At 34.6% G+C, this 14424-nt stretch overlaps 1 protein-coding gene and 1 long non-coding RNA gene across 9 annotated transcripts in view; one reads left to right on the forward strand and one right to left on the reverse strand.

Moving 5' to 3' along the window:
- LOC105222832 (uncharacterized) overlaps positions 1–14424 on the reverse strand; it is a 186869-nt gene that overhangs the window by 125187 nt on the left and 47258 nt on the right. For all 7 annotated transcript variants that reach the window (XR_007423202.1, XR_007423201.1, XM_049459958.1 and 4 more), the window contains one exon: positions 3611–3742. Coding sequence is in view for 5 of the 7 variants with exons in the window: in XM_049459958.1 (XP_049315915.1) it covers positions 3611–3742 (132 nt within the window). In the remaining 2 variants the exon portion in view is untranslated. The remainder of the gene's footprint in view (positions 1–3610; positions 3743–14424) is intronic.
- On the forward strand, positions 149–3846 carry LOC115066410 (uncharacterized). 2 transcript variants are annotated; one of them, XR_007423386.1, is made up of 3 exons: positions 149–301; positions 2983–3181; positions 3243–3846. It is a non-coding gene; the product is annotated as an uncharacterized LOC115066410 (long non-coding RNA). The 2 variants fall into 2 exon arrangements; XR_003845992.2 differs by lacking the exon at positions 149–301 and having other exon boundaries at positions 2967–3181.

The raw sequence follows: 14424 nt of genomic DNA on the forward strand, positions 1-14424 counted from the left end.
CAAGAGAGCAGCCCGCAAAGATAACGACGAGCAAAACGGCAATTCAAAGACAGCTGTTAACCGTTTGCTTTCAATGAACTAATGTTAATTTAACTCTTGCATAGGAGTGTAGCATAATTTTGTAGAACTTAATTTTTTCTGACAAGTATGATTTCATACGACGTTCATATCGGAAATGTTCCTAATTTTAGTATAATATGTATATCCTACATACAGTTACTCAAACAAGTGTTCACATGGTTTTACAACATTATCATTGTTCTCTATTTGAGCAGCAAAACACGTGAGTGCAAGAAAATAGGTATGAAGCAATAACAATTGAAATATTTCTAGCGTGATAAATATGTATTTATTTTTTGTATATTAAATCTGAGTGCTAAACTTACATTTTTTTCATTCCCAATGCAAAAATTTGTTTTTCATGAAGATGTTTTAAATTACCTATCCTTTGCCAAAAAATGTAAATCGGCAAATTCGTCAACTTTTAAAAAAAGATAAAAGATATCGTGGAATTGATTCACAACTGAATATGTCAGTGAGACCAGCGGCCAACGTATACAATAACACGGCTGATTGTATTTGTTAATTAAGGCAGTGCTTCCTTTTGAGATATTTGAGGAGTTTAAAACAATATACATAAGTATATAATACATAAGTAGTGAATTGAGAACCATAGTATTAATGTTTCTGTTGACACTGTACGGAATACTTTAAGATCTGCAGATAAAATGAAAAACAAAAGTTTAAAATGAAAAGCAAAAGAAAAAGATCCACTGTTTACTGGCAGACACAAACAACTGCGGTTTGTTAAGTAACATGCGAATTGGACCGAAAAGAAATGGGCGAATGTAATTCGGTCAGATGAATCCAAAATAAATCGTTAGGGGGTCTAACGGCTGTTAATGGTTATGGAAACAACCCGGTTGCAGAATTAGGATCACCATGTTAAACCATCTCTTAAGTCCGGTGGTGGTTCCATAATGATGTCATGATGACCCAAGGTGTTGGATTCCTTGACAAAGTGGTAGTCCCAATATTATATTGACATTTTGAGCCGAATAAGTTTAGTTTACATAAGGAGGGCTTGGTATTCCAACAAAATATCGGCCCCAAAGATATTGCTAAAGTTACCACTAAATGGCTGCGTGACAGCGGGTATAAAGTGATTTTTTGGTCTCCAGAATCTCCCGACCTTAATCCTATTGAACATCTCTGGGGTGTTCTGAAAAGAGGAATTGCAAGGGATTATGGAAACTTGGATGATTTATGGTCAAAAGTGTGATCTGCATAAAATGCTATCAAACCAAAAATGTCCAAAACTGTTGTTGACAGTATGCCACGTCGTATTCAGGCCGGGATATTGAAATTAAAAATAGGACTGTTTATAACGGGTGGACCATCTAACGTTTTAAATTTTAATTATCTATATTTCGACATTGGAAACGTCAAATACCATTCGGAAAGTGACAGATATTCAGTAAAAAGTCTAAAATTTACGAAATGGGTCGCTATTCACTAGAAGAAAACTGGGAAATATTGGGCAGAAGATCGTTTGACCGAGGATGGTCAATTTTACCGAAAAATCATCTTTTCGGACGAGGTTCATTTCCACCTCGATAGTTACGTTAACAAGCAGAATTGTCGCATTTGGGGCACAGGTGCCATACAGCAAACGCTACACTCAATCTTTTACGCCCTATCTTCGAAAATCGCATAATCAGCAAAAGAGGTGATGTGAATTGGCCTCCCAGAAGCTGCGATTTAACTCCGTTGGACTATTTTCTGTGGGGAGCTGTTAAAGATAAATGTTACGCCAACCATCCAGAAACAATCCAAGATCTAAAGTATAAGATTCAAGCTGCTGTAGCTGCCATAAGGCCTGAAACCATCGAGAAAGTACTCCAAAATTGGGTAGATCGGATAAGCTACTGTAAACTCAGTCGTGGTGGTCATTTGTCCGAAATTGTTTTCCACAAATAAATTTCATAAAACAACCTTTTAAATAAATGTTAGACCTTTGAAAAATATCAAGCTGTTTTTTTTATTGACTTTTTAAATTTAAAATTTTGTATGGCCCACCCGTTAATAAACACGAAAAAGTGTTCACGTGATTTCATTGTATTATTCACGTATACTTCAGTATAATAATAAGATATAATAATACAAGAAACTTATATGGATCTGTTCAGAGGAAACTAGAATCATTAAAGTTGCCTACCAGTTTCCTTTTTAGTTTAGTTTAAATGCAGTCCAACGAAACCACATTGCAAACATGTGAACCCTTGTTTGAGTGACAATATGTGGTAGGTTTACTGGCCGGAACACTGACTGAAGTCACTGGCCAATTGCAAACTATTGTTTCAAAAATATCGAAATAAAATAAATTTAGCTATGTTCAATGTAATGGTAACGTAAATAAACAATTTGTTATGAATTCGAAAAATAAATTGGACACTTGAAGTTCTTATTCTAGCTGAGTGTACATGTATGCAAATACATACTTTTTTTATTAGGATGGGTCAAAAACTCCAAATGTTTTTTTCACTTGGTACTCTCCAAGTATGAGCTCTTATCGGTCTTCTTTTTTTTCTTAGTATTAAATAGAAAAAAATGTATCTCGCTTCGAACTAATCAAAAAAATATTCGTTTTTTATTCTATAGGAAATTGCTCTTCAAAAACAGTCGAAAACGAATTTTTATTAGTTAAAAGAAAATTTTTGCCTCTGATCTTATTAAGTCTTATCACAGCATTTTGGACGCTGAAGTATTTACTTATTGATTTATCGCACTTCTAGTAGCTTTTGATGGATCCGATATCCGATTTCATCAATTTTTACAGTGTCGATTGGGGTGATCAAGTGATTTGTCCTGACCAAATTTGGATATTTACCACATTTACCACAAATAGATTTTTTTTTATTTTAAGTGTTATTTTTGTGTTATGTTATTTTTAATCTACTGTTTAGTTATGACTTTTTATAGATTTTCTCTTGATGGCGTTTTGTGGGTATGACAGTGGTCTAATTATGTTCATCTACGAACTGGTCACCTTTTTCCGGACGGACAGACAGTCAGTCGATTTTCAACTCGTCTCGTCATCCTGCACATTTATGTATGTATATACAACCCTATATATCGGGTCATCCAATAATATTTACAATCTCATCATAGAAAGATATACGTAAGAACAACGTTTATTTATTATATTATTTTATTATTAAAACTAAAACAATACAATTTAGAGGTCGTACCTGGAGAGCTTTTCTCAGAGTTGTCTATCCACCAATTTTTCAGAGAACGAAGCGAAAAACACCATCGTTTTTTTACCCACCCTAGAGTATATATGTATGTATGTGTTCATTTATTTATTTAAAAAACATGTACGTGCCAAACAAATTATTTTTTATTTCTCGTCTACATAGGTGAGTAGGTCTGTATATGAACGTAAAAACACAGCACAAAGATATTTATATGTATCACACATACGTTTTTAGTATTTGTACAACTGTAATGTTATGTACATACATACATATATTAATATACTTGTATAAGCATAATATAATGAAGTTATTATGTATAGATGATTTAAATGCAAAAACATACTACTTACAAGCTCTGAAACGAGTGGAATGGATTTCCGACGAGGACGTATATCTGGCATGCTGTCAATGTTACTGTAGAATGGATTGTCTCCCGGGTGCCCGCTACCCCGTATGCCAATATCACCAGGTCCACTGCCATTCTTTATTGTATGGAAAATAAATGAAGTTTACTTAGTAGTGTATCAATATATTTTGAAAACTATTGTTATAATTTTTTTATATAAACATGTAGTTTATAGAGTAATTTGTTTTGTTTGTTGTTATTGAGCTGTATAAAAAAAAGTTAAAACAAGCGCGAGTTTCTTTGAAATATTAAGAGGAGTTGGATATAAAAAAAATATATATTTTTTTACGGTTAGAAGTTCATTATTATAGTTTCATTAGTATTAATCCAATATTATTAAAAACAGTTGAAAATAATTTTAACCAGAAACAAATTTTGCTTCAGCTGTACCGAAGCTAGAGTACACTTCACTAATAAAAAACAATCATGTACATACATAACTATGTGCTACAGTGGTCCGATCTAAAAAAGTTATTCGCAGATTGTACTCGTATTATTGCATTTAATAATTTACCTCAAATATTTTGGAGATATCTAGTTAAATATAAAGGTGTTCCATACAAAAACTTTATTTTGATCGTTTAATTCGTATGACAGCTATATTTTATAGCGGTTCGATAACGACAGTGGACGTGTGCAAAATTTCAGATCAAAATCTCTGGGACTAGTTCGTATATGCAGACAGACGGATTTGGCTAAATTAACTAAGCTCATTACGATAATCATTTATATATCATCAACGATTCCTTCTGGGTGTTACACACTTCTTGGTAAAGTAATTATACCCTGTTCAGGGTATGAAAACTGACCGATGTCGGCAATTTATCGAAAGGACGCAAATTTCACAGTAGTAATATAATGCAAAGGCTATTCGGAAATACCATAGGCAACATACATCTATCATGCATATTACATTAGTTATTAAATTTGTAGTCATATTTTGCTTTTTGTAGTCAAAACGTATAAGTAAAGGAACACTTATGAGAAAGTTTTACACAATTTGTCAATTTAATCCATGTATACATATAAAATAAAGTCGTTTTTGTTAGACTATTTATACTCAATAATGGGACAACAGATTTTGGTGCGTGGATAGCTTAGAACCAGGAGACGGACATAGAAGTTTTATTCTGTTCTCGTGGTATAACGAGACGTAACAGACGCAACTGTTTGTCGGGGCTAAACTCTTAAACTACAGAACTTATTTTGGTAAAATTCACATTGTGTTCATCTCACTTATCACAATAGGGCACGAGGGCACTCATTGCAGAATCTAGTGATATATGAACGGCTGATTCGGTCAATTTATTGTGAATGACTATTAGGCGTGGCTATTGTGAATTGGCGCACCTTCTGCATACATTTTTAACAAAAAACTGTAACAGATCTTTATAATTTAAATAAAAATTATAAAATCTATTTAAAACTTACCTTCCTCAACAATTTAACGACGTAACATGCCTTTATGTAAAATGACAGCTAAAACAGGGTTGCAATTATATTTTTGCGTGACATTGCACGCTTTACATAGTTTTGGTCTGACATGTTATACAGCCATTGCAAATAACTTTCTGCGTGTGTTTGTTGTTGTGCCGGTGCACCAAGAGGAAATATATGCAATTCTTGCACCGTGCAAGGGTATTGCAAGAGCAAGAGAATATCCCTAATGTGTTAAGATTATTATGTTAAAAGTCCAAACAATTCATATATAAAATAAAAATTTAAAATCATAAACATGTATTCAAAATTCAAATTTGGATATTTACAAACTTCAAAAAAAAAAAAATAACAACACAGCAATTGCAAACGTATAGCTTCACACGGGTATTAAACAATAACTTCAAAAGATATAATTTTATGCACACTCTCTCGCACAAACTTTCTCGTTTTAATGTTTAATATTTGGCCTTGGGACTTATTTATAGTTTGAACGAAAAATGTTTTCAACGGAAATTGAAACCGTTTAAATGGCATTGGCAGATCACTTAAGATCATCGGAATCCTCGGTATATGAGCTAGTTGACCAGATGCTGAGCCGGTGATAATGGTTGCTACAATTAAATTGTCCTTCAATTCCTTAATAAGCAGCCACGTCCGGTTGCATTTCTCCGGGAACATTTTGAATAATTAGATCGTTTATTTCGTTAACACTATCATTCCACTATTGCCCTGGAACACAACCAATCAAATTCCTTTTCGTGCAAATTCTCGATGTATACTGCATCTATTAAAATTTCTGAACTATTTACTACAGGTATTTGGCCTAGAGACTCATCCAGAAGAATATTACAATTACCGTTTAAATTTGGAGTGGGAAAAATTGCTTCCCCAAGTTTAAGCAGTTGCTGTGGAAAATCACCATCAGTGATTCCCTTAAGATGAGCTCTCATATTTGCCCGTAATTTTATATTTTCAAGCCCATAAGGACGACGATATTAAGCATGCTTTGATGATATCTGCTCGTGTATCTCTGTTAATGACGGGAAGAGTCTGCCGGAAATCTCCTGCAAATACAAAAGTAATCTCACCCATAAGAGCAGAAGAGTTTCTAAGGTATTTTAATGTTCTGACCATGGCCTCTATTTGTGCTTTATGGTTCATGGTGCACTCATCCCATATAATCAATGAATCGTCTTGCGATAGTTAACCAAGAGTCGCATTTTTGCGGATAGAACATATTGATTGTTGTTCAAGATTTATGGATAATGGAAGTTTAAAAGATGAATGAGCAATTTTCCATTCCTTAGAAGAGTTCCAGCAATTCCTGATTTAGCAAGTCTTAAATTTACAAGAAACGTCTTACCAGTGCCTTGGCACATCCAAAAAAAAAATTTTTCTGTTGTTTGTTGTTATTCACGCTTTAATTCGTTCTTATCAGTGAGTTGCAGCTTAGGTAAACGTTAAATAACATTCCCTGTCTAAATTTAACATTATTTGTTATAAGTAAGCAATTAGTTTTTGTTTTTAATTTACGTTCGTAAGTCGGTTAAAAATGAACATTTTCTAAATTTTTTTATACAAACCATCCTAGAGTACCCGTCCACGCTTTAGTGTGGCTGACACATAGACAATTCTACTACTACGATTTATATGATTTCTATTAATTAGATTAAAACTATTAGTTAATGAGATATAGCATTTTTGCGAAACAACTTGTGTTAGTTTACAAAACAATGGATCATAAAGCATTACGTGTGTTAATAAAGCGTCGCTTTTTGGAGGAAAATACTGTTGAATTTGGACTCAGGGAAGTCCACTGTTGAAAAGATATTTTCTAAGTTGGAAAAAGGCGAAATGAGCACGGAGGACAATAACGCCCTAAAGTGGCGAAAGCTCTGTGCAAAATGTGTGCCTCGCAAGTTCATAATCCAAGAGTGAGTGCTCTTTAATCGTAATCGAACCGAGTTTTTGCGTCGGTGTGTGACAAGAGAAACATAGCTCTATCATTTCACACTGGAGTCCAATCGACAGTCAGCCTAGTGGACTGCACATTATGACTGGTTCAAGCGTGAAAAGTCGAAAAAGTCGGCTGGCAAGGTTATGGCATTAGTCTTTTGGGATCTACCATTCCCAATATTTAGCAATTTTATTATTTTTGAGGAAGGATCTGTTTGAAATTGTACGCATATACATTCATCGTTTAAAATTTAAATATTCCTCGCTAAAGAGCTCCGATAATAAACGCGTCCGATTGCTTCTAAATTCAAAGTGCTCCCACGCGCTATTTATAGGCACACTCCCGCCGCCCCAGCCGGTCGCTACCACCGCAAACGCTACGTCCCGCAATTTTTAAATCTGTAATATCTTCGAAAGTATTCATTCATATTCATACGCTGTAAAAGGCCATATATATCTATATTGAATCAACAATGTATTTAAGATATTTAATTGGATAAGGATTAATGCTGTATTGGTTAAAATCGCTTCGAAAATTAGCCATTATTTGTCGTAAGTAGAAAATAACAAAAAAATGTTTTGTGGGATATCCATAAGAGATGGATATATACCATTGGGGTGTTTGGGGTGGTATGTATGTAGTGATATAAGATTAGTAGCTAAATGAGTAGCGACGTCGCATCAGATTTACATCAGTTCACCAAACCGAATCAAAAGCACGCATTCACCTCATCAAGCGAAAGAACATTACACACTAACACACACACACGCACATGCACCAAAACATGATGACATTTTACATTCTAATTAGAACAAAAGGAAAAGAGAAAGAATCTCGCGCACTTTTGTTCGTTACGACGTCGATCAACCAACATCTCCGCTTTTCGCAGCATCGCAGCATCCCGGTTCCCTTTCGCTATCCGCCTTATATATATTTAAAGTTTTTCAATTTAGGCAAGATTTGAAAAAAAAATAATAAAAATCTTAACGTATGAGAAAGTGCGGTAATAAAAACCAAAAAAGTAATAATAAGTGACAAAACCAAAAAAACAACAAAGAAGAAAGAACATACATATGTGACAAAACCCGATTTTAAATAGCAGCAAGGGCAGTGATCAAAAAATAAAAAACTTTGCTTCAACAAAAATGAATGATCAGTTTCAATCATTGTTGCTTGTTTCGTCATGATTTTTCTCGATCGAAAGCCTTGTGTGAGCAGCAAAGAATGTTCGAGAATGCTGCTTGCATTCCGATCGATCACAATCATACCGTTTGATCATACCGGTTGGTTCCTGCCAGCAGCGCAGTCGCTGAGCGTTCTTTTTCTTTAGCTTGAAATATTATAACTGAAAAATAAAAATAGGCTCGGACCATGTTCAGTTGAAAGCTTATTTTTTTTAAATTCATTTTATAAAAGTTTTAGCGATTAAGATTGAAACCAAAAAATAAACCTTTTTTTAATTTTAAGTTTTTGTCGATCTCAATGAAGAAGTGATTAAAATTAGAAATTTGTGTTCCCTAAGCATTACCATTGTTTCAATTTATTAATTTTAAGCATTAATTCAATTTTAGTTTTAAGCGTTAAAAATGAAGAAATATATGCAGAAATGTTTTGGTTAATTTTATGCATCGCAACTTGTTTCCGTTAAAACACACAAATATGTACATACAAACTATGTATGTATATACATATTCGCAGGGCAATTCTCGATCTGATTGGTCTAATCACAATCAATTCAAACGCAACTTGATCGATGTCTGAGTTTTCGTGCATCGTTGGACTTGATCGTCTTTTTCTGTACAATTATTTCCAATCATCATACCGGAACCAACCAATCAGTTTCAATCAGTAAGCAGAGCAATCCAATCAACTGATCGAACTCCTTCGTTTTGAGCACGAAACTCGATCGAACAATTTTGTAGCGAACCACTGTGCTGAGTTGTGACCATTTTTAGCGAGGCTGATCAAACCGGATCGATCATACTCAATGCAGGTCTCTGATATACACATATATATGTATATGAAAGTATAATACACTGTGGTACAAAAAGTGCATATATATGAAAAAAAGATAACAATATAAACAAATAAAAGTGCTGTGCAAAAAACATAAGTAAACATATATAATTAAAAAATAAAAAAAAAATTTACAAACATAAATTACTACTACCACATATAAAACAAAGCAAATATAATAAAAATAGATTATAAATAACTTCTGTGAAAAAATTAAATAATAAAATAAAGGAACCAAATTTTAGAAAAATAATAAAAATTTACTAAGTTTACAAAATTTACTAAAGTTATCCAGTGCTGTGACTAGTATTTAATAATAATATTAAACAAAGTGTAAAGCATAAATCGGGCGCGGTCTAACAATAAAAATAACAAAAATTGTAATATGAATCGGGCGCAATATAATTAGAAGAAAATTACAGCATACATATGTACATTAGGGTGTGTTATTGAGCTCATCTTTTGAGTGATTTTTTTTTACACATTTTCGAAAGTTTTGAGCCTGTTTATCAGTTGAAAAAAAAGGTTGCCTCAGAATGGCACACTCTAATGTACATACTCTACAAAGGAGGAAACGGGAGCAAGAGGACACTAAACAAAGGAGGAAATTAGGAAAGGAACATTTAACACATAGGAGTAGAACAACATTGTTAATACCTCAATATAGTTTCTTATAATCCTTACCTCTGGTGGGGGGCAATGCAAGACCTTTATTTAGGGAGAACTTATTCATTCTTATTTTTTTTTACGTAGTATTTCCTTACTTATATACAAATTTTAGAACTATCTTAAATAACTAAATATATGTGTATGTGTGTATGTTTATATGTAATGCAGCATATTGTTTATTGCTGCTTGACATGGGGTTGTTTTGAAGTGTACAATTTAATACACATGTGTGTGTGTGTGATGTTATCTCTTCTGAAAATGTATGACTTCTGTCCCATGTATATTTATTATTTTTAGATCAGTGGTCGGCATGAGAGGATTTGTCACTGTGTTGGTGAGCACGAAAATAAAGTTGCCCAGTAAGAAATTGGAATTAAAATTAAGCAATTTTTATTATTAACTAGCTGACCCCGCAGCCGTTGTCCTGCGTGAAATTATATAGTTTGAAATGAAAAGAAAGTTAAATGTATCATTTCATTTATTTTTTTGTAACGCAGCTGTATAAACAACATTTTTCGGTTTCTGTTCCGGTGTACAGAAAAGATGGTTTTCCAACTCGTGAGCACGCTACGGCCGTGTAAAAAACATAGCATTTCCAAATTTATGCCTCACACTATACGACTATCTTTAGGTCCTGTTGGCTGTCATCTCAACGGGAACAGAATACGTTTCTGAGAAAATGGCATATCGTTAGTACTCAAAGGAATTCATAGGATCAAGCATTCTGTCCTTTTGTATTCGATAGGTGCGTCACAATCAGTCGGTTTCCATTACACAGTTTCGGCGCATGAAGATTGGGAAACATAATAACGACGGATCCTACTTTGAGACATAAATGATGCGGTGGTATACCAAGCCTGTCCAAGGAATTTAGGAATATCACTGGATAATTCACGGCGTCGTCTTCATAGTCAAGACAATCGATCGATTTGTATGAGCGCAAGTCTCCCGGAATTTGACTTTGAATCTTCCACTTGAAGTCAACAACATCGGCATTTTTGGCAGCTAACATTGCGCGTGCACTTAAGGAATCGTAGTTACGATAATTTGGCCAATGTCCGAACATTTGTGATGAGTTCATCTTTCGTGAATTGATAAAGGGAAGATGGAATTGATATCGAACCACCGGAAGTATCAACCGGTCATTTCCAATTTTATGCGAAAACGATGTAAAATGTCTTCGGCAATGTCATTTTTGTTCGTATCCCATAATAGACGTGGATTTGAAGGCTGATATGCCGAAGTGATTATCGCGAAAAGTGTGCGAACTTCATTTGCATTCCAGTGATTATCATTTTCCAGCGATTGGAATTTTTGGCTTACTTCTTCAAAACTTGCACACATCGAACCATTCACAGTAAGCAATGACTCAAATAAAGTTGAACTGCGTACATTAATCAATAGCAACCGAAGGTAGGAACAATCGTCGTTTTTCGGGTGGATTGTGTAAATTCGCCCCAATGCATTAGTTGATAAGACACCTGGATGTCAATCTACTGGTTGACCTTGCTTTCTGCGTAACTATTCGACGATGCATTCCATGCATAATATCAAGGCATTTCCAAATAGAGCAATGTTCTCACAAACGAATCACTGATGCAATTTGTGAAAAAACTCGTCAATGTTAATTTTGTTGCTGACGATGTTTCCACTGGCTATACTGTATTCTCTGGGTTGAAATACACTCTTTGACCATTCTCCAAATTAACTGCGAGACGCACAACAGTCGGAAAACGTTCATGAATTGCAAAAGTAAATATCCTACAAAGCGCTTAGTTGCAGTTCACGTATGGACCGTATCGTTTAAGACCAATAACCGCCATGTTGCTTCCATTGGCGACGTACTTACAAACGTATTTTATCCATTACACCAAACTGCAGTACTCAACATTGACATGACTTTTGAATGTGAATTATACAACAGTGGCGAATATGGTACGATCCATGTGTTGCCAACTTCAATACTCACGCCTCTAAATTGAATGCTAAATATAATTGCCATCGTCGTCTGGTGAGCGACGCCAACAGAGTGGATATCCATCATTTCTAGTTTGTGTTTCGGAAAGAAAAGTACGTGGATACTGTTTCGTGTATTTATTGACAGACATATTAACCAAAGTGGGGTTGTGGTGTCCGCAAGGTCCATGAACCTTATTGGTTTTCATCATTTCGTATAATACTGGATTTTTCTTTGCATCAAGAATTGCCGCATTATGGAATGATTTCATCAATTTGATCTGGTGTAACCACCTTCCACCATCCAAAGAAGAATGTGTGCGTGCGGCAAACCTCTCTTTTGCCACTCAACAGAGTACATCTAGCATCTAACAGCACCATATATGCGTTGCTTCAAGATAATGTCCATCGAAGCTGTTGCTTGAAAAGTCTTGCTGTGACATCGTGACGATCGCTTTCTGATTGATCGCGACCCATAATACCGCACGTATGTCATCGCATCCTGGGAGTACTCGTTCATGTGCCTTTGGCTGCTAATGTAAGTTGATGCCAAAAAGAACGCCGACCGATATTAACGCGACCTCTTCATTGCATCGTGGCAAATTTCAATCTGTAATTGATCACTTTGTGTGAAAAACACATAACATTTTCACTGAATAATTTTCAAAAAATTTTGAAGCAAACGCCAAATTTGAAAGATTTAAATAATTGAAAAATAAAATAAAAAAATTGAATAATAAAATTTGTATGGAAAAAATTAACTTTTTGGAATTATCCAATTTTCCGACTTTTCCTCACGAAAAGGATACAGGTTTTTTTATTTCTAAACCTTCCCCGATCCCCACAGAACATTCTCTGAAAATTTCATAAAGATTGGTTCAGTCGTTCTCTCAGCGTTACTAATAAACAAACATTCATTCGTTTGTATGGGAAAAAGAAAACGGCTGGTTTTTGGGGTTTTCCGGCAATTATTAGATTTTTTTTCTCCGCATAAACCATCCCTGACCCTCAACGAACATTTTAAAAAAAGAATTATCAAATTTGGTTCAGTCGTATGAAAGTGATGCGCGTACATACATTTTGGCGATTCATTTTTATTTATATAGATTAATAGTATAATGAAAATTAACTAATTGTCTGTTGAGGATATATTCCCTATTATCTTTAAAAGACTTGGAACATAAAAGGCGTTGCATGGCATCAAAGGCATTTAGAATCATAACATATTTCTCGCAGGGCATATTTGGTTTTGCGCTATAGTCTTGCGTGATGTTAATTCGTTGCTGACTCAACAACGACTGAACGATAGAGCGTAAGCGTACGTGTGAAGTTAGTTTGCACGATTGTGCTAAGAAATGCCGACCACTGTTTTAGATCAGAGCCGCTCAAAATTTTTCCTGCCTATACTCGGAGTATAGGCAAGCAAATGCAGTCGAAGCATGTACGCTATGACGCTAATTCTGCCAGCGTCAAAATACACTCGAAATACAGGAATTCAGTTTCGAATAAGCATACAGAGGACTTAATGAGAATCAAAACTTACGATCTTGAAGTCGATATGGAAAAAATCATGGAAAGTTAAAAAAAATTAACTTAAAATTATTGTTGTTCTTAATTGCTTTTTTAATCAAAAACCATAATTTTTTATTTTTTTCTAAATTTTTAATAACAAAATAACCAAATAGCACGATTTCACTCAGTGTACTAAGCAAGCGCGCGCACACAATAATACGCTAGCAGATGTCAAATGTGTGATTGTATGCGTTGGTAAATAAATTGCGCATTATTTTGAGCGGCTCTGTTTTAGATCAGTGGTCGGCATGAGAGGATCTGTCACTATGTTGGTGAGCACGAAAAAAAAGTAGCCCAGTGAGAAATTGGAATTAAAATTAAGCAAATTTTATAAGCAAAATTATAAAATATTGAAAATTAACAAAATATCTTTTAAGGATGTATTCCCTATTATCTTTAAAAGACTTGGAACATAAAAGGCATTGCATGGCTCCAAAGGCATTTAAAACATAAAATATTTCTCGCAGGGTATATTTGGTTTTGCGCTATAGTCTTACGTGATGTTAATTCGTTGCTGGCTCGACAACGACTGAACGATAGAGCGTAAGCGTACGTGTGAAGTTAGTTTGCACAATTGTGCTAAGAAATGCCGACCACTGTTTTAGATGCACATTGCATTTAAATCAGTGAAGCGCTTTACCTAGCCCGCGGGCGGCCGACTTTATTGCTCTCTCACAGATTCGCTCACACGTATTAGTCAAGCGCTCTCTATACATTGTGGAAAATTAATGTGCATTTGAAAATCACTTGGTCAACGACTGTTGACTGCTACGCATGTATTTTGTATGTGCGCGCTGAAGAGCTAAGAAGAACACGCTTTGTTGTAGAAAAATATTCTAACCATGCAAGGCTGAAGAATATCAACCAATCCTTGATATATTGCAGACTAATTTTCATAACCGATTTCATGACTTTTATAAAATTAAGCATATTATTGAAATTCATAACGACCCTACTGGGTGTAATACTTCTGGGGTGAGTTAAGACTTAAAATCCGAATTAGAAAAGATGCAACGTGATTTATTGTTGCGTCGTGAAACAGGGCAACAGTTTTGGAAAAATCTGAACGACAACTTTTATCCGAAATTAAAGAACGAAATGTGGAAACTCTTTTCAATGTTTGGAACTACTTATTGTTGCGAAGTTTC

This window comes from Bactrocera dorsalis, chromosome 6 (genome assembly GCF_023373825.1).
Source record: "Bactrocera dorsalis isolate Fly_Bdor chromosome 6, ASM2337382v1, whole genome shotgun sequence".
Classification (NCBI taxonomy): Eukaryota; Metazoa; Arthropoda; class Insecta; order Diptera; family Tephritidae; genus Bactrocera; species Bactrocera dorsalis.